Consider the following 25,780-nt stretch of genomic DNA (forward strand, 5'->3'; position numbering starts at 1 on the left):
GTGGTGGATAATAAAACGAATTAACACCTCCTTTGATACGTGAAAGTTATAGGACCGTTTTCTGTTTTGAGAGTTAAAAAGTTCAATCATTGATAATTAATTTTTCAAGGACAATAAGTTAAAGTCACAAAATTGAATTGATGTAAGATGATGTTAGTCCTAAATGAAAATGGTGCCGATGTGACATCTAATATGGCCACCAAGGTCGCCATATTGACGATCTTGTTATCGCTACTCCTCGTACATGGATGATCATATCAGCATAAGATTTAACTTCTTTTTATGTCTAGTTGGTCCTAAATACACATGGTACCGAGCTGACGTCCAGTATGGCCATTTTGGCAACCATCTTGAAAATCTTGCTATCGCTAATCCACCTGAATCTATGGCCGTATCAACATGCTTGTTTTAACTTACATACTACTTATCATGTTTAACCGATATTAAATGAATGGTACCAATTTGACATCCAGTATGACCGCATGGAAGCCATGTTACAAATCTCTTCATCACAAATTTACCTGAAAGTCATACTGACATGGAGTTTTCGCCGGAAGACTTCTTATGATATCTAGTTGGTCTTAAATGAAAATGGCGCATGTGTGACATCCAAAATGGGCGCCACAGCAGGTGTCGTTAAATGTTATCACTACGCTGCCTATATGGATATTCATATGTTGAAAGCATGGTCGTTTCTAATCCTCTCCAACTGCATGACTGTATCAGCATGCAGTTTTCATCAGTAGACTTTTGATGATAACTGGTGGGTTCTAAATAAAGAATTTGCCAGTCGTACATCCAATATGGCTGCCACGACAATTGTTTTGAAATTATTTTGACATTACATGCCCAGAATGGATGATCATTACGACAGAGTTTCTTTTCACCAAGTCCTAAATGAAAATGATACCAATAGTACAGCCAATGCAGCTGTACGAATACCACGGCGGTTCTTTTAATCACCCTGCTGTCATCAGTCGCCCTGAATTGATGATCATTATTACATGGGCTTCTTACCGAAAGGCTTCTAATAATGTCTACTTTGTCCGAAATGAAAATGGTGCCAAGTTGACATCCAGTATGTGTGCCACACCAGCCATTTTGAACATATTGTTAATCGCTGAAGAATATCAGAGATGGTTTCAACACTCGAGAGTTGAATGGAAGAACTGGTCTTATTGAATTCCTGGAAATTCTATTCGCCCAATGAAGTGTCAGTCCTTTCGAGGGACTTGAGTTAGCTCAACCGGTCACTGACCAGAAAGGTCTGCTGTCCGTCTTCCGTACGTCTTTTAGAGCAAGTTTGTTATCGCTTCCCCTCCTAAACTACTCAGAGAACTGCATGTAAATTTTACACATTCATTCATTCTTCACACGGTCAAGTTGATCCTAAATGAATTTGTTGCTGCTCAGCCAACCAGTTTGGCTACCATATTGGCCATCTTGAAAATGGTGTTATCGCTATTCCTCCAGAATGGATGGTCATGTCAACATGGAACTTTAATTAAAAGATTTCTTTTGATATCTAGTTGGTTCTGAATAAAAACAGCACCGATCTGACACTAATATGGCCAAAATTCCAGTCATCTTAAAATTCCTGCTATCACAACTCTACTTGAACAGAAAGTCAAAATGACACGGGATTTTCACAAGAAGACTTCTTACGATGTCCAGTTGGTTTTAAACGAAAATAGTGCCGATCTGACATCCAGTATGGCCTTCAAAGCAGCCATCTTTAAAATCTTGTTATTGCTACTCCTCCTGAATGGAATGTCGTGCCTTGAAAATATTGTTATCTCTACTCCTTTTAAAATGGATGGATATCTAAAAATCCTGCCTATATCCAATATGGCAGCCACGAAGACATTTTTATTAAATTCTTGTCACTATTCCTCAGGATTGAACCATGCTTATGGCATGAGGTTTTCAATAAAAGACTTATAATGATGTATATTTTGTACTAATTGAAAATGGTGCCAAGTTGACATCATATATGTGTACCACAACAGCTAAATTGAAAATCTTTTTATCGCTGGAGAATATCAGAGACGGTTTCAACAATTGACAGTTAAAAGAAAGAGATGATCTTGTGTTGGATTCCTGAAAATTCTATTCGCCCAGCAGAGCGTCAGTCCCTTCGTCAGTCTCTTGTTTAGTTGGCCGCTTGGTTGGGTTTGAAGAAACTTTTAGCACATTATTGATAGTATCATGTCAAGGAAATGGGAGCTAAGTGCCTTTCCAAACGGTCACAAAGAGGTAGGTAACCCAGGCTAGTCTGGGCGATTATTGAACCCGCGACCACTTAATTACGAGTTCTTTCTCCACTAACTGAACTACTGCAGCACCTGCAATTAAAGTAACAGCAGAAAAGATAGTTTCAAATTGCCAGATTCCCGTACACGTACTTGTGACATTTTTGTGTACCTTTTTTGGAAGCACGTCTTACTGCAAAAAAAGGCTACATCCAGGTCTGTTGTCGCATTATGCGCATACAGATCTGGGTCTATACAATGCGCTCTTCTTATTATTTCAAGCGGATGCCATAGGCCCGGATCTGCTGGGACATTATGCGAAGGCAGATCTAGGTCCATGGTTATCGCATTAGAGTAAGCGTCATGCGCAGGTAATTGACATGGTGTGATTTGTGGAAATCAAGGGGGCGAACCTATTGAAAAGCATATAACGGACTACTTTTTAATCCTGTCAGATTGCGCTCCTGTTTCTATAATGGTTGCACATGTATGGTTGTGTGTACACATGCATTCATTTAGTTTTTCTTTCAGATAGCAACCCATTCGATATAATCGACCGTACATGAATTTCAGCCAGGCTCTCATAATTTCACGCGGCGGTTGGGTGGATATATTATTATAACAAAATGATGATGCTTTTAAGTGCAAAAAGGGACAAAAATCATAATCAAGAATTGAAGAGCTTTTTGAAAATCTGTTTACTTGACAATATCTTTTGTAAATCGTATTTGAATAAGACTTGTCTCCGTTCGTGTAGCACTTCAGGCAATTTATTTCTCATTTGTTTCCTCAATAGATTGACCATTATTACTGTTTAGAGGACCGAATACATCGGTAGCGCTTTTATGTGTACTTCAATAAATAAACACACATATCTATTGCCGAGTTGACATGAGGAGTACCGTGTTTATGACAAATTCGACCGGCCTAGCTATCACACAATTTTTAAGCGTTTTAAATGTCGCTGGTGTTTCCTGTGCAGCTAAAATACATATTTTTCCTGTTTGGGCTCATAGGTAACTCGAGTGTGACATCGGTTTTGTGCCTTCTCAAGAAAAGGTGTTGTTATGTATTGCCCATATCTACGACTTTGACAATGGCCTCTCAATTTTGATTACTGGCAAACTATATACTGCTATTACTAAACAATCGAGTCGACGAAGGGTAGATATCCCAAACCACTGGAAGGCAACACGTTGAATAGAGGTATACTGTGACAGTGTTCAATATTACAGTTTTGTTTGAACCACTTACCGTCTAAATAGATCACCGCTAAAGCGGCTATAAGAAATTTGGAATTTTAATGATATGTAACAACATTTGAGAATAAGTCCTTTGGAAAACACTGTGCAAATGATAATGGCGCCTTAATATGAAAACTGACGAACGTTATTTCTATTTCAATAGATTTCTTTTTCGCGGTTGCTCATGGCTGTAAAATTACTGCGATAAAGTTTGTACGACTTCATCAATTGGACAAAACTAGGACGATTTAAAGAAAGTGTGTTACAATGCCGACTAACACGACGGGGGATCAAGGAAACGCAACACAACAACTAAACATCAAGTTGCCACCGATCGCGGGACAGGGTCCCAATGGCGGACACGAGAGAATCGGCGGATTAGGAGCAATTGTCACCCGTTCCTCGGGCCCAAAAATACAGTATAGAAGCATTCCGCCAAAACCTTCACATTTTACTATGTCCGATATAATAACTTCGCACCTGACCCCGACAATTCGAGGAAGGAAGTTAAAGGCAACCCCGGTGTCAATAAATTCACCTTCGGAATTCGCTCAGAGGTTTAAAGCCCGACCGATAACGCAGCCGAAAGTCATCGACTTCGATCCCCAAAATGTTACCATGGAAACGCGGAGGAGAGGTGTTCATGGTTTTTTCCCACCTGTGAAATTAAGAGGCTCGGCTAAGAAGAATGAAGATTCTGAGGTAACTTTTCGATTAAATATTGATGCATTCTTTCGATGAAACAGATGAACACCCCCACCCTCTCTCTCTCTCTCTCTCTCTCTCTCTCTCTCTCTCTCTCTCTCTCTCTCTCTCTCTCTCTCTCTCTCTCTCTCTACTGTGATAGTTCAAATTGAAACAGGTATGTTGCCGATACCTTCTGTGAGCTTTAATTATAACACATACGGATTATTATTTGTCTATGGTAGACAGTACAATTGCCTCTGAACAAAGGAGATTTTGTGGGGTGGACAAGCGTAGATATGTAATATATAAAGATTACAATGAATTCGATACCGATCGCTGTTTCAAAATACCTATGAAATATTATACGGTCGCTAAGCGGGAAATTCGGAACTATGATAGCAGGGCTAGTTCTACTCAGATGTTTATTTGACACATGCATATTTCTACAGTAAGTTTATCAAATATAACATTTCCGTGTGTATAAACGAGGAATCAGACTACTGTTGTCGTGTTCCATTGTTTGTCAACACGACATACCCTGTTAGATACGTGACGATTCGCTTTTATAATTTTGAAGGCAAATACTTTGGTGTAAAAATTGTGAAATCAACCCTGTATAATATTGACAGAATACAGCATATGCACTGGTGTGAGATAGGGAAATTTCATCCGAGTCAGAATGTATAGGCAGGAACGAAGCTTTGCCGAGTTCCAGCCATAAATACTTATCCCGAAATCTGAATTTCCATATCCAATACCCCCCTAATATTGATTGATATATTTTTACACAGCCAGCAATAACGTCTTTTCCAAGCCTTTACATTTCATAACGCTGATAAATCCATTTGCTTGGCAGTTACAATTAGTTGATCTCTATGCCTCTTGATAACCCACACAACCAGCGATAGAGAACCGAGGTGCGTAGAATGTCGATTATACACACAGATTTTCGGGTAAATATTACGAGGAAACAAAAAGATTAAAGGGTTGAAGTCATTATTCGCTCTTTTGCACTAACGTTTTACATTATAAACTTTCTTCCATTATTTGTTATATTGTTTCTGCAATGTGATGTAATAATTTTTAAAAAAATACAATCGGTAAAATAAGGCGATGGAAAAAGTTCAAGTTTTCCATTCCAATTTTCATATTCTCGTCTATTTTTGCAATCGACACTTAGAGAAAATGCAAACTTGTGCAATCAGAAATTCAGTTTAAAGTGATAATAAAATTTAGTAAAAATTTCCTTATTTGCATAACAGTTTCTTATGAAAAAAAAGAACTTTCATAATTAGTTTAGTCAGAGAGGTCCATGTACCTTATGTCTATAACGCTCCGAGTAGCGCAGGTTTGCTTAATTGAAAGATGGCCTTTAAGCGGCTATTTTTAAACATAATCCATTTAAAATTGTTCAGCTACTTTTGTCTGCAAAAATTTATCTCGACCTGCTCTTTATGTCATTCACCGTGATTATTTCCTTTTCATTGAGTGTTTAAATTGGTACAGTCTTTCATGAAGTGGCACCTTTAAATTCAAAGCCTTTCCAACCGTCACTCGTGTGTGTGTTTGTAACAATAACGTATAGAGGCTAATGTTCGTTTTCTCGACATAACTGGGGCTATAATGAATACCAAAATATGGGTTGCCAATTGCTAACCTTGTTACTAATAATTGTACACCTTGATTAATCAACAACGAAAATTTATTTAGTCCTTAATTTGTCAGTTATTCTCTCTTTGCACACAAAAGTTGCACCACAACATAAGAATATATTTTATTTCTCACTCTTTTCTGATTGAATCGTATGTGGTGAAAAAAATCCATTTTTGTTCTTCATCGAACCAAAGAATAAAATAGCGTGTGGTATGTTCCTGAGATTGTTGGTGATCGTGCATCGTGTGCCCAGCGTCCGCCAACGTTTATTTATTTACATTTTATAACCTTTATTTCAGAACTGAGTTTGCCCAAGCTTGGTATATAATCTTCTATTATGAAGACTTGGATTAAGTCTGTTAATAACTGACGGTTACACATATTGAACAGATGTTCAGGAATCTGATTGGCAAAGTATATTAGAGTAGCGGGATTTTTATTTTAAATTACAGTTCCATAAAACTTATTAAAAACTTATATTATCAAGCTCTCAGATTGGGTTGATTATGGACGACATCTGTGCTGTTTGTTATAAGGTTATCTAACATTGGATTGATTGCTCTTGTTAAAGGCCAACCAATCCCAACTACTGAAGGGCATACATTTCACCAAAAGTCTGTCCATCCCAACATCGCTGTCGTCGAGGAAAGTTGCGCTTTGCTGGGATCTGGTTGGTTGCATGGTTATGTCCCTTCACATCTAACTACATATGTTCATATCAAATGTTGGTTATAACCGGCATAACTGAACAAACCATTCAACATATTCTGATGCAATTCGGCATGAACTTTGTCTCAAAGGCTTGCATATGTAGTGTATGGGTTTAGTCTCGTTCATAAGATTTACTGTCGTCTGATTGCTCTTGCTCCTGAGTTTACTTTTCGTAAGGTAACTAACTACACGGACGGTTAGCTGGATTTTGGCTTATGGCTATGGATTGATGAGATCTTGTATGAATTCAATGTCTAGCATTCTACTGTATCATTTACAGGAGTTTTGTATCTCCTGGTTGCCCAGTAGTCCTAACGCTGGTTTCGGCAGCAAAACTTCACAAAACTTCGATTGATTTCGAAAGAGAAATTTGCCATTGTCTTCTATTGACTAGTCCTTCAAGGACTTTGATTTCCAGCGTTCCACGATATCATCTGCTTGGGTCTGAGATCCCCATTACCTGTTTTCTTCACTGTGCGATATTTGGTATGATGCTATACATTCATGAAGACCTGAGTAAGTTTGATTTCCACGACATTTTTGTACAGGAGTTATGTCTCCTGATTGCCCGTCTTCCAGACATTGGTTTCCACATTATAACCTTACTGACCTTCGATGCATTTCAGCCATATTAAGCTGGTAGTTTTATAATGATATGAAATTAAATTATTGGGACCTCATGCATTCCATGTTATAATTTAGAAGAGTTATGGCCCCTGAAAGCTCGTCTTTAAATATTAATTTTCTAGTAGAAGTTCTTCTGTTCGAGGCCCAGCCGAGTCAATTGTTTGGAGCGGAGTCATTTGCGATTCATCCATAGCTTGTAGCTCTAGTTTTAGCAGATTTTAATCAGTCTTTGTAAATAATCATTCTTAAATCTGAATGCAGTGTCGTAAGTTCCAGCAGGAGCGATATTTCCGCAAATTATTGAGGTACTCAGACATCTGATTCATTGAGCGTCATTACGGGGTTATTTCTAACCTAGTGATTTTTATTGACATAATTCATTATATCATAATTTCTCTACCCCAAAACATTTGTACAGACCACTTTAAAAATACGATTTGGAAATGGAAAGGATGCCCAAAAATATGGTCAAGTACAGTAACATTAGCTGATAGGCGATATTTCAGCCACTCAAATATATTGCATCACTGCAGCTATCAGAGATAGCCTCGAAAACCGATATGTTTACTGTTCCCAATTGTAATAACTCAAGTCATGCCCAGGTTTCTCGACTGCAATTCCTAGCTTTATTCATCGCATCTGGGTGATTACAGAGGCGGCGGTAGAAGTACGAGGGCCCTAGGGCCGACCATGGCCGCGCGGGGCCAGAGTATCGGTATCTCGATTGGTATGCTACTGCAAACACTGATTGTGTCTAGACTAGATCAACTTTCGCGATGTGGCCTATTTGTGGACAACGGTTTTTTTTAATCGAAATAACAACATGACGACAATGCCTTTGGCCTAATAAACTGATCATTATTGTCATTTTTCAAATAACAGGAAGACACGAATTAAGAACAATAATTTGCTTAATTGCAAGTGTACTCTGAACGTCGACGTCTTGGTCATAACTTGTTTCCAATTTTCCGGAGAATATAGCGGTCGCCCCACTTGCCACCCCCAAACGCCGTTCATAAGTGATTACATACATGTTTTGATCGAAAAGTTAAAGCTTTTACATACCAGTGAATTGCCTATAGTTGGGCATATTTGCTGGGGCGGGGGAGATTTTATATTCTAAAGTATAGTGTCTGTGTGTTATATCGACAGTAACAATAATAAAAAAATAAGATTTAAATGCAATGCAGATGGATTAACAACGCAAAAATCGACTTTAATCTTTAATTCTTCCATCCTGCCTTAGAATATACGTCAGAAAATATATGCGTATAATTTACATTTTGTGTAATAAAATAGTATCAATCAAAACTGTGACAGAAAGAATAAATTGCAGAAAAAGCAATAAAAAACACGAACCTTACTTAGCCGATGCTGTGTTTACCATTCTCCGGCTAATGATCGCTACAGGGTTCTGCTGCCTCAGTGTTTGGCGTATTTATTCAAATAATCTAGGGATAATGATTGGACGAATCGTTTTAACCACGCTAGTATAACGTCAACAAAAGGAAGAATCGTTTTAACCACACTGGTGTAACGTCAAAAAAAGGAAGAATCGTTTTAACCACACTGATATAACGTCAAAAAGGGAAGAATCGTTTTAACCACACTGGTACAACGTCAACAAAAGGAAGACTCGTTTTAACCACACTGGTATAACGTCAACATAAGGTGTTACTTGATAAGGAAAATGATGAATTAGCTTACTGGCTGAATAGGTTATTCCCACTTAAATGAGATAAATATTATGTAGAGATACATCTTGAGCCGCGTGGACTTCCCCACCATCACCCCACCCCTCCACAACCTTCACAAAAAATATATATTTCGTGTTAGAAACTTGCATAATTCTATATTAGGCATGAACGTTTACACTTACACGTTCTGGAACGAACCCTGTACCGTAGAGGTGCAAAATAGTTTACTACCTATGCATCACCAAATAAAATAAATATAAATTTTAGCATTGGACTGGACAATCATGGGTGATGGTAGTAGTCCGCTTATTTTTCATGTTAACCATATAAATTACGTGTTTAGAGAGAGAATTGCAGTTGATGGATGGTGTAGAAACGGAGGAATTACGGTTTTTGTCGAGATCGCTTTTAGGGAAAGACAAGGTATATTGCGGTGTCGTCTGAGGTGTCCACATTTTTGTTAAGGTTTAGAATAAAATTTTCATGTGCTTTCGTTTTCTTAACTCGTCATGAATACGACTCGTACGTGGGATGTCTAATTATGAAGCAAAGACAATTTATTCTATGACACACCTGCTTAAAGCATTAAACTTGGGGGTCAGTTTCACACACAAAAGATTTGCGTTAATGTATTATATAAAGTGTTAAGTTGCTTTTACGTTTTTTTAAGATCTAAATGGATTCTGTTCATACCTGTGACAAAAACAAGATACGCTCTCGGTATGTCTATCAGACACACACCACCCTTTTGACATCGAGGTCGAGTTCCCTGAGTTAGATTTGCCGTACGATTTTTTTATTCCCTTGAACTTCTTTAACGTCAGGGTGGATTCGTATTGTGACTAAACAACATTAAACATCGATAAAAGTTACGACACGTTTGTTTTGTTTTACATTTCTGAAATTAACTGCAAACTTCATTAACTACGAAAGAAAGTTTATCAATGTCTTGAGCATGATGTCTACATCAATAACACTGTCTTGATCATAATGTCTACATCCATACAACTGTCTGGAGCATGATGCCTACGTGCTGACCACCGTCTGGAACATAAAGTCTACATCCATACCACTGTTTTGAGAATGCTGTATATGTGTCTTGAGCATCATGTCTGCGTCCATACCATTGTCTTGAGCAGGACGTCTACATCCTTACCACACTGTACGGAGGATGTTTACGTGCAGACTAATATCTTGAGCATCATGTCTACATGCAGACCACTGTCTATAGCCTGATGTCTAAATTATACCACCGTATAGAGCATGTCTACATCCATATCATTGTATTGAGCATGATGTGTACATGCTAGCCACTGTCTTGGGCATGATGTCTACATTCATACTATTGTCTTGAGCATGCATATATGCAAAACACTGTCTAGAGCCTGATGTCTTCATGTAGCACAGTGTCTCAAGCATGAAGTCTACATGCAGACCACTTTCTTGAGCATGATATCAATGCAGACAACTGTTATGCACATGATGTCTACATGCAGATTACTGTTTTGAACACGATGTCTACACGCAGACCACTGTTTTGAGCATGGTGTTTACATGCAGCACACTGTCTCAAGCATGATGTCTGCCTCCACACCACTGTCTTGAGCATGATGTCTACACGCAGACCATTGTCATGCGCGTGATGCTGTAGTTCACCGCAGATATTTTATTTCTTTTCTTTTATATCGAACGTATGATTGGCATATATATAAATATATCGTTTCAGATTTAATACAAGCTGGAAATAATTTGATTTCTATATTTGCAACAACAAAAAATAATCTTTTGAGAGAGCCTTCAGATTTTTCTAACAAAGTTAAATAGATTATTTTCGCTTCGTGGGTCGTATACGAAAAGCGGACTTGAAAAATACTTCTTGACACAAGAAGATATCTAAGCATTTGTTGTGAGTTTCTGTTTAAGTTTAACCGTGAATTTTCATATCTGTAGAGATGTGAAGACGCCCAAATCATTATGCGCTGATGTGGATAAAAACACATATGTTTTGAGTACTTAAATAAGCGTGTATGAAACATCATCCCCTGTGAAGTTGGTGCATAAATTAACATTTAGTACGGTAAGGTAGAGTTCTTTATTGTTGAGACAGCAGAGATGGAGCTAACGCAGTGGTTGAGACAGCAGGTTTGTAGCTAACACAGTGGTGATTTCTTTTTTAGTCTAAAACTCGCTAATTAATGCGAGGACCAGACAACGATACGTTCGAGCTTTCAGTACGTTGAATTTGTGGACAATTACACGTTTTCTACATTAATTTCACTCAATCGGCTCAAGTGTTTTGTTTTTAAAGTTCTCATTTCTAAACAGTATGCGTCTAAATAATATGCTAATCCTGCTCAGACCAGTTTATTGTGGTCACCGTGGTGTGTCCCAAGACACGCATGTTTTTGGTTACCGTGGTGTGTCCCAAGGCACGCATGGTTTTGGTTACCGTGGTTTGGCCCAAGAACAGGGGTTGGTTATCGAAGTGGGTCCAATTCCAATGGCAATTTTGGATTGGTTATCGGTGTGTTTCTCGTTGCAAGGCACGTTATTCTCATTGCCTGGGCACTATATACCCTGATGTAGTGTTAAACACCAATCAAACAAGCAATCAACCAATCCGCTTTATAAATGTATCAAACCGTACTGATTCTAATAATTCTGTTCCTTACGTTTCTATGGTAGTTTTTCTTTTCTTTCTGCATTAGACTTTTGTTTGTAATATGATAAACAAATATGTCCTTTATCCGAATATCGCTGTTATTTTACATCGTATTAAAATCATCCTTTCTAAGTAGCTTCTGGTCTTTTTTCATGACTGTGGTAAATACCTTTTAATTATCTTTACTTTCATACATAAGTAGATAACCATGAAACTTAATAAAAATCAGTTCATTTGATGAATTCATCTGAGGTCATCTTCGATCACCTATTTTGTTGAAAACCTTTGCTTTGGTCAGCCTGTCAACTTTTCTTTACCGAAAAATCACACGATATATGCATTATTCAGTGCAAATATAACGTGCTGTCTGTACTTGCTTTTAAGTCGAGCCGAACTGCAAACAACAAAGATCCTGATTAGCCTGTCATAACTCGCCTGTAGACTCGGGTATATGCTAATTTTTCTACTGATTACTCCTAACAAACTTTACAGAGCTGCCGTCGCATTATGCGACGGTGGATCTGGGTCTGTGCAGTTTGCAATTGGACTCGACGTATAAGCGAAATATACGTACTCTTCCTTTGGTGTCCTTGCGGTAAACTGTCAGTTTTAATACGTTTTATGCAGAAAAAATGTATTTATGCACCTATTTAAAAAAATCAAGATGGAACGTGCAAATATGTCGTCTTTCCTGCACAAAATACGAGATACAGACTCAATATAAGTTATAACTGAGTATACGTTTATTAACTGAGTATACGTTATAACTGATTATACGTTTATTAACTGACATATATTTATGCGATCATTACGCTACAGCTGAGGAGCAGCTAGCCAAAATAATTAACCTGCCTGAATAACTGTGTGACTAATGTAGTCAAAAATTCGAAATACGTGACTATTAAACGCGAATATGATACATATTTGATCTTTTGTTGACTGTATATCGATACAATTTCTCGCAGTATCACAACCGTGATTAACTGCGTGCAGCTGCAGTGAACCCTCATTTCTCATGTATCGGCTTTTTCGTTTACACGGGCTAAACATGCTTGTGTACAATGCTGTGACAGTTTATAAAGGGGGATGCGGACAGAAGGTTTCTTCAACGTTTCTAAGAAATATTAAAAAAATGTTTTATGCGTTCTTACAAACGAAACTACAGTGAGAATATCATTAATTGATTTACATTGAAACAAAGATAAAACAAACTGCATTTATTCAACTACGAGAATGAAGGTAAACTTGTGTTAATTCCCGATTGGTTTGGTTTTTACGTCACAGCGATACAAGTAGTTTTTCGTGTGGCGTAAAGTGCATTGCAGAAAGACACCACGGTAGGCAATCCTGCATGATCCAATAGTAGGAGTCGAACACGTACCCTTTATGTCGCGAGTCGGACACGTTAACCACTCAGCCACTGTGGCTCCTGCCTCCACTCGTCGCCTCTTAGGTCTTTGATGAAAACGTATCTGGATTATTTTACACTTGGTTCTGAGGGGTGAAGAAGCTACGAAGAGAAAGCAAACTGATTTGTGAAAATTTGCTTGAACAGCATCTCTCTCTCTCTCTCTCTCTCACACACACACACACACACACACACACACACACACACAAAGAAGAAAAAGAAAAGGTGGTGTTGGTTTTAAGAACTGTATAGACTCTTTTACAAGTGAATCTAAGTGCAAACTGAGTTGACACCGATCTGCCTGCGTATTATACGATGGCAGATCAGTTTCTATGTTGTTTGCAGTTGCACGCTTCCAATAAGTGAATACATACGTTACACGTGACGTTATTACTTGATTATTCTTTCATATTACCTCGAGTATAACTCGGAGATCTGGAGACGTGCTCTTATTCACATAAGATTCCTTTGATCTAGTTGGAACAAATTTTCTACCTTGTTTATATTTCCCCCTTCATCTGATAGTGAGAAGAACAGCTACATCAAAGTAGATAGAAAATAAATATTTCAACTTTTGTTGAAAATTTATTAGTAGTTTATTTAGGTTAAACAAAGGAAAATTATGATAAAAGTTTAATTTTTGACAGTTTTATATTCTTTTGTGAAAAATTGTTTTGTAAAAGAGGTAAACTGTAGACTTATGGAATGCACATATTAGCTTCAAAGATATACATATATCTTTGTCGGGAATGAAAAAGTTTATTTAAGTAAACCGTACAAAAAATTGTTTTATCAATAAATTGATAATGCTTCTCTACAAAAGTGCACACTCAAAGACACAAAAGATGCAAGCAAAATGCACAATTTAAAGAAAAGCCACTAGGCTGAGACTAATGATTTTTATTTAATTTGTGTGAAGTGATGTAAACATTTGATTAATTATAATTTAATTTAATTCTATGGGAGTGTCAAGTCCATTAATGTAATGTCGCTATGACTACCGTTATTCAATCCACTGCTTTATTTACAAGAAACAGGAATATGCTTTTGAGCTCTGTCATGCATAATTCCTGCATCACACCCTCTTTTTCTTATACTTTTTCTCAAACTATTTATATTATTTACATGTAATATGTGTTCAACAATAGTTTCATAAGTTCATTCGATGCAACATTGCAGTTATTGCAGGAAGAAATAATGCATCACGGGAATGGCTGCCCTATTTGGTGTCTAAACGACATGATTAGAATGGTAATTGAATTGTTATTTCATTTATTTTTCGACGTTTAGCAACGTAGTAGCTTAGAAACGCTTCTTTATTAGAGCTAGAAAATAACAAATTAATGCACGGCATCCATAAACAGAGGGAGTGTTGCACGATTCAGAGCAAAACATATGTCACAAATAAACTAAACAAATTCTTTACAGCACCTTCTCCATTCAAAATCAAATCTAAGGGTCAGTACGCAGATGGTTTCAGACAAACTCACATGTCTTGAAAATAATCCAATGCAAAGGAAATTTCTGACAGATCTCGGCATCACCGCTAAAATGGCGAATGTACTGTATCATTCCATAGTCTAAAAGCACTTCACGATCAAGCAATATATATATATATATACATACATACATACATATAAGAAAAAAAGAGATAAAAAGGAAAACTCAAGTAATGTTGAAACCACTGATTCAATTTGGCTTGCAGTCGGTGTTTTCCCTAATTCCAAGGACCCCAAGACAATATTAGTTGTCAGAATGAAGGGTTTTTAAACGCTCTATTACGGTGTAATTTGCAAGCACACATTTTTGAGCCGTAGATCCCTATTTTATGCCACGCATAACGAAAAATAACCCAACATTTTAATATACATAATTATTCCCATCTCAAATTACTAAACACGTATACGTGTAAATATCCATAGTATTGCTTATGTTAACATATTAGGGAGGGACCATTTTACCGAACTAATCGATGCTAGCATAAAATCCCGTCAACAGGGCTCGGTATGTATGACGAGTGTACGTAATAATTTGTTAATGTCTCAGCTTGAAAACTATCGTTCCAACACCAATGACCCACAACCAACAAGCAATTACTAAAATCTAATAAAGCTAAAAACGGAGGAGTAAATAAATTTAGCACATACCTTGTGTTTGTTACAGTACGTTGGCATAAGCATCTGAAACTGAATTGCAAGTTTGGGTCCTATTTTGAAAATAAAAATCTGTACATGATCTTGAAATGTGATTTTATTAGTGCAACTTATTCAGGGATATTCAAACATTATCTTAAACTAAGTTCTTTTTCATGTAAATATATTATTTTACGCTTTACTCCATTAATAACAATTGCTTTCGTTGAAGATACACGTTTACTGGAAAATATAAAATTCACTCTCCTAGATTTTCAAAACATCGATTGATTTTCCACAAATAATCACGCACATTTCTTTCACATTGTACATTGATTAATGTAAAGAATGCTAACATGTTTACATTAAAGACTGTGCAGTCTTGAAATTATACCCTGTCTCATTTATATTATTTTGGTATCAATGCATTTATTTGTAGATGGTTTCTAAATGGCCGGATTTAGGTCCTTGGTAGGCCCTAAGCACTTCTTTAATAAAACGATTGACATTGACGGGACTCTGCCTCTTTGTGTGTACAATATACACTTTTCAGTGACATAGTTTTGTAAACCCTGGGCACAGTGCCTAATGTCTGTTGGATAATACGGACCTAGGTTTTTACTGTTTATTCCTTTATGTAAGAAATAATTGTAGTAAATATATAGGAAGGCAAAGCTTTGAATCCAATCAATAGTACGATAGTTATTTAATTGCCATGCTTTCGTTCCAGCGCTATTTGCTTGCTTTTTTAATACATGTCATTCACTGTATGAAGAGGAGAATTATTATTAGTTTTTCATTCAAGACAGTGACAGCTTCATAAGCTATCATAAATGTTTCATTATCCCAGTGAATGTATGTATGTATGTATGTATGTATGTATGTATGTATGTATGTATCTATGTATCTATGTATGTATCTATGTATGTATGCATACATGTGTGTGTACGTGTGTGCGTGTGCGTGTGTGTGTGTGTGTGTTTGTATGTGTGCGTGTGTCTCTGTGTGTGTGCGTGTGGCAATCTTCCTTAGTAGGATAGTAAGTGTCTGGTTTGTAACAATAACAAAGGCAAGTCAACCTCATCTTGTTCAAATATTCAAATAATTCCACGAATCTGTTAGACTGTCTACGTGTTGACCTCGTAAGGACTCTGTTAGACTGTTTACGTGTCGACCCCATAAGGACATATCCCTGCTCTCACCTGTTGAAATAGTCATGCATGTAAGGATCTCCGGATGATAATTTTCAGTTCAATCACCCGATGATAGTCGTGCCGTTCATCTTGACATCAAGATGTTCCCTAGTTTTGTACAATGTGGATCTGGATAGACTCGGAGATTTTGACAGTATTACATGCCATGTTGCTGTATAGAAACGCTGGACTCAATGGCTATGTCCTGGCTTCTTTCACAATAACGTACCAGTCTGTCTGTCTGTCTCTCTCTCTCTCTCTCTCTCTCTCTCTCTCTCTCTCTCTGAGTGTGTTAATAAGAAGACAGCGTACATTCCTATCGCTATCAACGTGTCTTTAGCTTTATGTTTATACCTTTGACTGTTCTCGATAACCCTGCTCTAATGCTTTATGGGGATTCAATTGATTGATTTAGAATGTTCGAATTTAATCCCTGTGCATGACTATGACATCGATATTTTGCCGGAATGAAAGCTTTAAAGGAAAATATCTAACTCCTCACGAGAACACAAAGTTGTGTTTACCGTATTTCCATTAATAGTCGCTCTCCTTCAAAGTTTAAGGCTGTAGCATTATGCGGACAAAACTGAATTCTCAATAAAGGTCGATGGAACGAGCGGTACCAGATTTGTCTCAAGACGATTTGACTACTTTCCAAGACGGTCGTCCATTTTTTTTCTGAATAAAACAACAAAACTTCGATACTATCAACGAAAATTCGGCAAGCTTCTATTGATTTTTTTGGTAAGAGTTTTATTGAAAGAAAGTCTTGCTTTTTTGATTGAAAAGGACAGATGTATAATTTTAGACATGTACACGAGAACCCTTATTAAAACTAATGTGTTTTACTCCTGTAGAAAACATGGCGGTAGTAGGGGTGGGGGACACTTACACTCACCAGAATATTGAATGTTCTGAGATTGCTGTAACTTATGCATGCCATTAAAATAATGCCAATTACAAACTTTACTAATATCGAGCTGAAGAATTGTATTGCTTTAAATGCGAACATAGTGAATAACAGGTTATTTTAGGGGATGGTTGTGGGTGTGGGTGAGAGAGAGAGAGAGAGAGAGAGATGGAGGAGTATTTTCATTTTATTCGCTATATTTCTGGGGTAATAAAAACAAAATTACAGCACAACGAAACGGCTAAAAAGAGCGGTAACGCAAAATTTATCAGAACGAAATATCTCGCTTATACAGTACTTTGTGAGTTTCCTTCTTTTTAACATGCGGCCCGCACCATGTTAAAACAGGAAGGACAGTTTTTTTTGTGCTGATATTAACATTGGTTAAAACTTCTTAAATTATTCGTCAGTTATTAAAGAATAAGAACTTATTATTCGTCAGTTATTAAAGAATAAGAACTTATTATGCGTCAGTTATTAAAGAATAAGAACTTATTATTCGTCAGTTATTAAAGAATAAGAACTTATTATACGTCAGTTATTAAAGAATAAGAACTTATTATTCGTCAGTTATTAAAGAATAAGAACTTATTATATTTGTACGTTGTGTTTTCCAATTATTATAATTTTTATGAAGGTACATCCATGTGTTATCATCTTTAAATGTTGATAAAACTTTACATTTTACCTGGCATGTTCATTTTGTTGCGATGCAACAGATTTGCTTGGGTGACCATGTTCCCTGTCACATAGAAAAGGTGTTGTCATTTGGAGATTAATTAATCATCAGTGGAAAACGTCAAGATTTAATTTTTGCAGTTAGATACATTTTCTGTTCGGTTAGATCGCTTCAGTATTATGCAGTCATTGAAATAACTGAACGCTTAACGAGACCGAAAAGTACATTATCTTACCGTAAACATGGGGATGGTCAATTTGATAACAATTATAAAACCACTTTGATAAGCAAGAGTAAGTTCCATTAATCTGATTGAATAAAGTCATTCATACGCCAAGGAAATATAACATGGGCCAGCCGCTGAAACCACGAATCTTTTCGGTCGCAGCACTATATATAAGATGGTCAGATGTCTTCTAAAATAACCTTTATTACTGGTCATGGGGTCTGATTTCTTTTTAAACTTACGATGTAGACATGGGTTTGCCTTTAAACATTCTAATCATTGCCAAGTTGTGTAAAAAATACCAACAGTAAATTACTGAAATAGATTAAATAATTATTATATTAAGCAAGGATCAGAAATATACCCTTGGCAAGAAAGAAATATATGTTGATAGAACTATGTCATAAAAGAAATTTGCTCTGCATCGTACAAAATATCGCTTCATTCTATCATATTCAGGAATTTAGGACTGGTTGTTTCCTTCTGAATGGTTTAACATGGAGGGCGATTATATGGCCCTGTGCTGATCGGGTAGGTAGCTGACGTGCGTTGGGGTGGTTGTGTTTGAAGTAACTTGCACAAGTACCTTATTCCTTAGCTCAGATGCCCGCCGATGTGGTGATGCGTAAAGCTTGTTTAATTTGAAAAATTCCCAAACAACTATGTGTTACACTTTACAATGGAAACATCGCATGGATCCGTGTCTCATGTAGGTACAAAGTCATGTGAGATATTCCGATTTACACGAACCAGTCTCCTTTCCTAGTGTACCTACTTGATAGGTTTCCTTAACGGTTTGGATCCGAGCTAAGCGATGAGGTACAGATCATGCAATCAGTGATGATTTGGAGTTCAGGCACATCGAAAGCGTATGTTGTGCACCTCAGTTTGTGTGTATGTTGTTACAGTATATACTCGCGCATCAGTCTGATCCAGATCTAAGCTTCTTAGGCTCAGATCTGCTGGCGCATTTTGCGACTGCAGATCATTGTCTATGTTGTTTGTGTTTGGATCCGACTTATTATATTAGTATATACGGTATATAATGCGTGCTGTGAATTGGGATACACGTTTCGTTATTGTTTACGTTGCACCGCACAAAAGAAAGAACTTGTGGTTTCTCGTTTTAGAAAAATAGATATAAATAATTTTCCATATCATTTTAATCATATTTTTTAAAATAAAGTCTGTTACTTATGTTGGTTTGGAGCCCAGGTTAGGAAGTGCCCTCACACCTCTTGCTTGATTTAGACAAGGTATTTAAATACAGTCTACACTAACAATTTCATTTTCGCCTGATCAAGCAATATTATTTGTAAACAAACTGCTTTACTTCATGCAACATATTTCTGGTCATTACATGCTATCGTTGAAAGTGTTACATTGCCAGGAAATCGTGCTTAAACTCAGATATCTCACCTTTATCTCAACTGCTTTGTATCTTATTCGTTTCAAATTCTGTAACTTGTTTAACTGCATACATTGTTTTTATTTTTTGCTCACTTTTTTACAGTTCCATTAAGAATCTGCATATTTGAGTATATGACTTACATGCAGACGCACACACACACACACTATATATATATATATATATATATTCTGATATGGAGCAAACCCATGCATTGCTATTTTAATTGCATTTCTGGTTATTAGCACGCAAGGAATATTTATCAAGGAGTTTTCCCTACAAAGAGTAAAATTTTTATCTAACTAAGCACAATATTTTACAAATTTTTATATGTAATATTTAAAATGTATCACACCATTTTCAGCATTTGCTTCTTCTTCCTGTAATTAGCCTCTTGATGTCAATTGACCTATACGTCGGAGTCGAACATTCAGTAATAGTATCAGCACTGGCGCAGTAATGTGCTATCTTCATTGAACATTCGAATGATTGGCTTTATTTAGAACTTTATTTAGTAGCGTACTGTCCTCATTCAGTATTCGAATGATTGGCTTTATTTAGTACTTTTTTTAGTAGCGTACTGTCCTCATTCAATATTCGAATGATTGGCTTTGTTTAGTACTTTATTTAGTAGTGTACTGTCCTCATTCAATATTCGAATGATTGGCTTTGTTTAGTACTTTATTTAGTAGCGTACTGTCCTCATTCAATATTCGAATGATTGGCTTTATTTAGTAGCGTACTATCTTCATTCAACATTCGAATGATAAGCTTTATTTAGTAATTTGAATGAGTGGCTTTATTTAGTAGTATGCGAACCAAGGCATATATTTAAGCAGTATTCCTGAATGATCTGTTCTAGGGCCTCTTCTCTTTCTGATGTTTATCAGTGACTATGCCTTGTATCCAGCGCACTCTAACACTGTTCTTTTCGCTGACGGCTTTTCATTGCATTCATCTGAAAAATCTCTTTACTTCAATAACAATAAACTTCAAATCGACCTCAACAATATATCAGTTTGGTGTCAACAAAAGAAAATATATATTAATATCTCTTAAACGAAATGTGATGTGTGTCAATTGGAACAAGGCAGCTCCTACCTTCTAACATGGATATACTTCTAACTCAAAACGGCTTAGACGTGTCTATTGTCAAAAGTCAGAAACTTCTTGGTATCTACATTGATCAACACCTCAGCTGGAATGCGCATATCGATCACTTATGTGCAATGGTGGTCAAAAATAACTCTGTAAAAATTGCTGTCGAGATTTCTACCTCCCCAGTACCTTGAGCTTTATATTTCAGGATATATACTACCACTGATAGACTACGGCTGTACCATATGGGGAAACACATCTAATTATAAAAACTCCAGAAAAAGGCAGCCTGAATAATACGGAAACTTTCTATTATGTCTCCCTCGAATGGTTTGTTTTCACGTCTGCAGTGGCTACTCATACAAAAACGTATTCTTTATTTTAAAGGAATCAGGACATACAAGTCTTTAAACGGTCTTTCTCCAGATCATATCTCTAACCTAATTGAATTAAGATCATCGAATACTGAGCGTAATCTCCGAGCGACGACAAACAACGATCTCCAGATTCCTGGTCGAAAACCAACCATTACAGAAGCTCGTTCACTGTATCTGCACCTACCGTATGGAATTCCTTACCCCTGAGGATACGTAATTTACATTCCCTTGCTTCTTGTAGAATATCATTGAAGAAATTCTTTCTTGACCAGCTGGAACGATATATTAAAGCCTATGAACAGAAAACTTTATCATCATATCCATAAATAATATGTCCAGATCTTATTTGATATACATAATACATAAGACTTGTTTTACATAAGTATTGTTTTAACTGATATCAGATTTTCACTTAAATATTCTTTAATCAAAATGTTAGATTCTCATCATTTGAATCCAAGCCATAATCATATTCACTTTCTGACGTCATGACACGTTTATTTTCTGTTGAATAAATATCAGATACATAAGAAATAAGAATTTCAGCTTGCTGTTCACGGTACTTATGTTGTTACCTGCCACTTATTTTAACATCAATAGTTGAGAACTTCTAATCTTAACATTGTTTGTATTGCTGCAAAAGTGCGCAATCATATGCCAACTATGCAGAGGACATTTTCATCAGGTGTCTAATAATGTTGACCTTTTTCTTCCAAGCTGTATATATATATATATATATATATATATATATATATATATATATATATATATATGTATATGTATATTAGAGGAATGAAACTTATGTATTCTTCAGGCATTGCAATATAACGATATTAACTTTTTTAATACTTTTTCATTTTGGTCATATAGTTGCATTCATATCTTTTTGAGTTTAAACTGAGTCATTTACAATTTAAATTCATGTTTGTTTAGCAGGGTGAAACAAGGATACTATAGCGTCTTTCAGAGTTTGTATTTTAGCTGGAATTTAGGCACAGTTTCTAAGCTGAAAAATCAGTCTGCAAACAATAGCGACCGCACTTGGAGTTCTGTATTACTTCCGTCTGTTTGGTCATTTCGTCTGTCTTTTTTCCACCTTTCGTACGTCCGTAATTGCAATTTATTTCAAAGTTTAAAGGCGACAGTTTACGGGGAAAACGGTAATCTGGTATTTCCGAACCTTAATGTTTTCTTTTTAATTTCATAATGTTGTTCAATTGAATTTATGTCAATACTTTACATTGCATTATGTGTATCTTGAAATTATTAAAATAATTAAGTTCTGTCTCATCATCACTAAGTTAAAAGACTATCAGAACATTCAAAGTCATGTAATAAAACAATTATTACTTTTGATTTCGGTTGTTACAGGGATTTATGAACTCTGCGATCTCGGTGAATATTGTTTGAAGGGGGTTTAAAAAAATCTTTGTAGCATCTGAAATCAAAAGTAACAATTGATATAATATTAATTTTCTTTTCAGCTGCTTTTCGTTTCTTGTCATTGATTTTATCATTCATCCGTCCATTTTTCATTCTTTTTGTCATTCTTTGAAAGCCGATGAAAGTATGGAGTGTTTGTACGAATTCTTTAAGTAAATATCAGCCAGATCTCTAGATCTAATTTAAAAGATCAAAAAAAGATTCTTTTAAGTGTTGCTGCAAATTATTCTCATTTGCAACAAAATATTAAGACATTATTTGGTAACTTCATTATTTCTTCTATTTAAACAAATTTGGATGATTTCTTTTGCAGAACGTTTTTTCAGTTTCAGTTGATAACATTATTAGACATCGCTCTATAAAAGGTTTTCCTGGTCAACGCTGCATTGTCTTCTTTTGATCTGATGCCACCGTCATGAAATTGGTAAAATGCTACACAAAATTTGACTTTGATACGTGAAATGTTAAATTGCTAGCCGGCAACCCCAGAGAGATATTGGAAAAGTGCTTTGTATGGTTATAAGAATACTCTAATAGTGTCTTCTTTCTCCGTTAGCGTTTAAATTGCGGCAGATATATATATATATATATATATATATATATATATATATATATATATATATATATATATATATATTAATCTCTGCGTGAGGCATTTATTGTCACCTAAAAAATAAAAAAAATAAATTGGAAAGTGCGAAACAAATAAACCGCACGAGGGCGAGCAAAATGGATAATTGAACAAGTGTAATAGCCAGCTGCCAAAACCGAAACAAAATAAAAACAGTGCTAACTACATACTGCTGTATGCCTGATAGTCAGTAATTCGAACAGGCCATAAACTTTAAAATACATTGACGATATCTGGACAAATCTTAAGTTGGAACAACTAATAAAATGTACATTCTAATTTTGTCAAATATTGACATTTATCGTTACTAAATGTGATTTGGTACAAATACGTTGGCCAGCATCAATGGTGATTGTGTCGACCCCAACCACGAGAAAAGAAAGGAAGAAAAAAATGACAAACAAAAAGAGCCAAATTCTGGAATATGAAAAGCTAGAGCTAACGTTAAAATTATTCCAAAATTAGAAATAAATTAATTTTATAACAGAGGTGGTCTCTAGACTTCAACATTAGAATGCACTTATCAACTGTGAATTTGGAATTATGTCTGCTTTAATGTCATTAAATAGTTTGTAGTTTTTATTTTAAAAATTCATGAGATCACTTAATAATTACATGTATAACAGATACGCTATATATATAAAACAGACCATTATGTGTCATATCTCACTAATTACATACACGTGGAGAATTATTAAAACATACATAGTTCCTAAGTTGGTCGATCTACATTCAGACATATTTTCCAGAATGTCAAGTGCACTTTCGTATTATGCAGTATTTATAGCTGAATACAGTTATTTCATTGATTTTTACGTATTTCAAATTCCGAGACCAACTCACTACGTGATCTTCGTATGTATATGCACTTACGCGATACATTACCGGAATAGTCATACATATTTTAGCATGTGACCACTGTCCTTTAATCAATATGGTAAGTTAAAGCGCTTTTTTTTCCCCCACGTGCACGTGCCTTGTAAAAGTCACAGGTTACGTAAGTGGAGTCTAGCGCAGTCATATTAGTTTATTTACAGGCACTAAAACCCACTGGTTAATCATTAGTACTAAGTAATTGGTTCATATGTAGCTGTTGAAATAAAACAAAATCAACAAATCAAAAAAATAAAACCCAAAACAAATGAATATATGTTGTGTATTTTCTTAAATTCAATTCTATTTTAATAATTTTATTAAATACTCAACGATCGAAGCAAAAGACAAACGTCTATAAATATTCCCAAGGAGACTTTTCCTAGCTATTACATTTGAATTATGAACTTTAAGAGGGTTGCCATGGAAAAAATATTTAATATTTCTGCTGGAGATACAAGTGTAAAGACAGAAACATATATTCGCCTTATTACCAACGCGTCTTCATACAAGTGTAAAGACAGAAACATGTATTCGCCTTATTACCAACGCGTCTTCACACAAGTGTAAAGACAGAAACATGTATTCGCCTTATTACCAACGCGTCTTCATACAAGTGTAAGAAATAAAATTGCTTGACTGAAGAACAAATAAGTGCCAGCTTCATCTCTGACTTATTTGTTGTTCGGTCAAGCGAAACTGGCTGCCATGACTTCACCATGATTAACTCATTCAAAAACACCGATTTATATAATTCTTTAATTTTTCTTTTTAGCCAAGCACGAGTACAAGTGCCACCTACAATAACAGACTGCAGTTAGCGCCAACATCTTACTCTGAAGTTAGAGCACGCTCTGCACGTCCATTATCCAGGGCATCCCGGAAGTCAGCAAACTCCCTGCGGAAGTCACCTGATTCTGTACGAACCGCACCACCGGAAGTTGGGATAGTTTACCCTAATCTTATATCAGACTCGCTCGATTTTGACGATCTTAGTCACTTACCACCTCCTAAACGAATACTTCCAAAACGAGAATTGCCATGGGTATTTCGGTATAAAGTAAAGAGAAATATGAATGAACTGGCCAAAATTATGGCCAGTAAACCACCTCTGGTGGAGAGAGTGTGATGTAATATAAATGTTTTGCTAACATTTTCAGTGTTTACATTTGTTTCATAGTGCTGAACTGTATGTGTCACGTGCAGTTGACATTGGGGTATAATGAAACTGGGACTAGAACTACATAGGGCTCTCTCACTCTCTCGCACGCGCGCGCGCAATATAAATCGTGCCACCATGGTTCCAGGGCACTTGACACATTACATTCCGGTACGCAATTTTGTATACAGCAAAGCGTTTTTATTTCTTTATCTAATTATTGTAAAATATTATAAAATACATTTATATATTTAAAATGTATGAAAATTTACTGATGTAATTTATTTTGACTGTTATTATAAGACAAACTGTGATAAAAACGAAACCTTTGATAAAATGTTTGCTCTGCAATCAACGGCATCTACCTTTTATAAAATTCCATGCTTGCTCCTTCTATATACAGTATAACGATGTTAACTTTTTTATTCTTTGTTCATTTTGGTCATTTGTTTCCATTTTAAGAAATAACACATCCCATTTTGGTAAATTTTTATATCAAGCGAGTTCGTGTTGTAGATTTGTATTTAAGCACAAATTGCTGAAATTTGACCAAGATGTACAGGATTCATCTGACCTTCAAATCGTGCAATTTAAACTGATTTTTAAAACTTTATTTCGGATTGAAAATGATCAACAAAAAATATAGTCTTTGTCACCAAACTTCACCGTAACAAACCACTTCTATAGTTAATAAAGGTCCAAAGTAGAAA

The 25,780-nt window shown here is 36.0% G+C and overlaps 1 protein-coding gene across 3 annotated transcripts; it reads left to right on the plus strand.

The window, feature by feature from the left end:
- The first annotated feature begins 413 nt into the window (after positions 1 to 413).
- LOC149803344 (uncharacterized) lies at positions 414 to 25,780 on the plus strand. Of its 3 annotated transcripts, none has more exons than XM_089953043.1 (3): positions 414 to 4,198; positions 14,121 to 14,192; positions 24,687 to 25,780. In XM_089953043.1, exons 1-3 carry the CDS (start codon positions 3,764 to 3,766, stop codon positions 25,038 to 25,040), a joined length of 861 nt encoding a protein of 286 aa, XP_089809169.1. In that variant the 5' UTR covers positions 414 to 3,763; the 3' UTR covers positions 25,041 to 25,780. The 3 variants fall into 3 exon arrangements, with proteins under 3 accessions (XP_089809169.1, XP_089809170.1, XP_089809171.1); XM_089953044.1 differs by lacking the exon at positions 14,121 to 14,192 and adding an exon at positions 18,541 to 18,612; XM_089953045.1 differs by lacking the exon at positions 14,121 to 14,192 and having other exon boundaries at positions 419 to 4,198.

The sequence above is a fragment of the Sinohyriopsis cumingii genome, chromosome 3, assembly GCF_028554795.1.
Source record: "Sinohyriopsis cumingii isolate HCF-2022 chromosome 3, ASM2855479v2, whole genome shotgun sequence".
Classification (NCBI taxonomy): Eukaryota; Metazoa; Mollusca; class Bivalvia; order Unionida; family Unionidae; genus Sinohyriopsis; species Sinohyriopsis cumingii.

Coding starts and splice junctions, on each gene's coding strand:
- LOC149803344 (XM_089953043.1), top strand. CDS start 3,764: ATGCCGACTAACACGACGGGGGATCAAGGAAACGCAACACAACAACTA. Junction 4,199..14,120: donor AGAAGAATGAAGATTCTGAG/GTAACTTTTCGA, acceptor GCAACATTGCAG/TTATTGCAGGAAGAAATAAT. Junction 14,193..24,686: donor TAAACGACATGATTAGAATG/GTAATTGAATTG, acceptor TTTTCTTTTTAG/CCAAGCACGAGTACAAGTGC.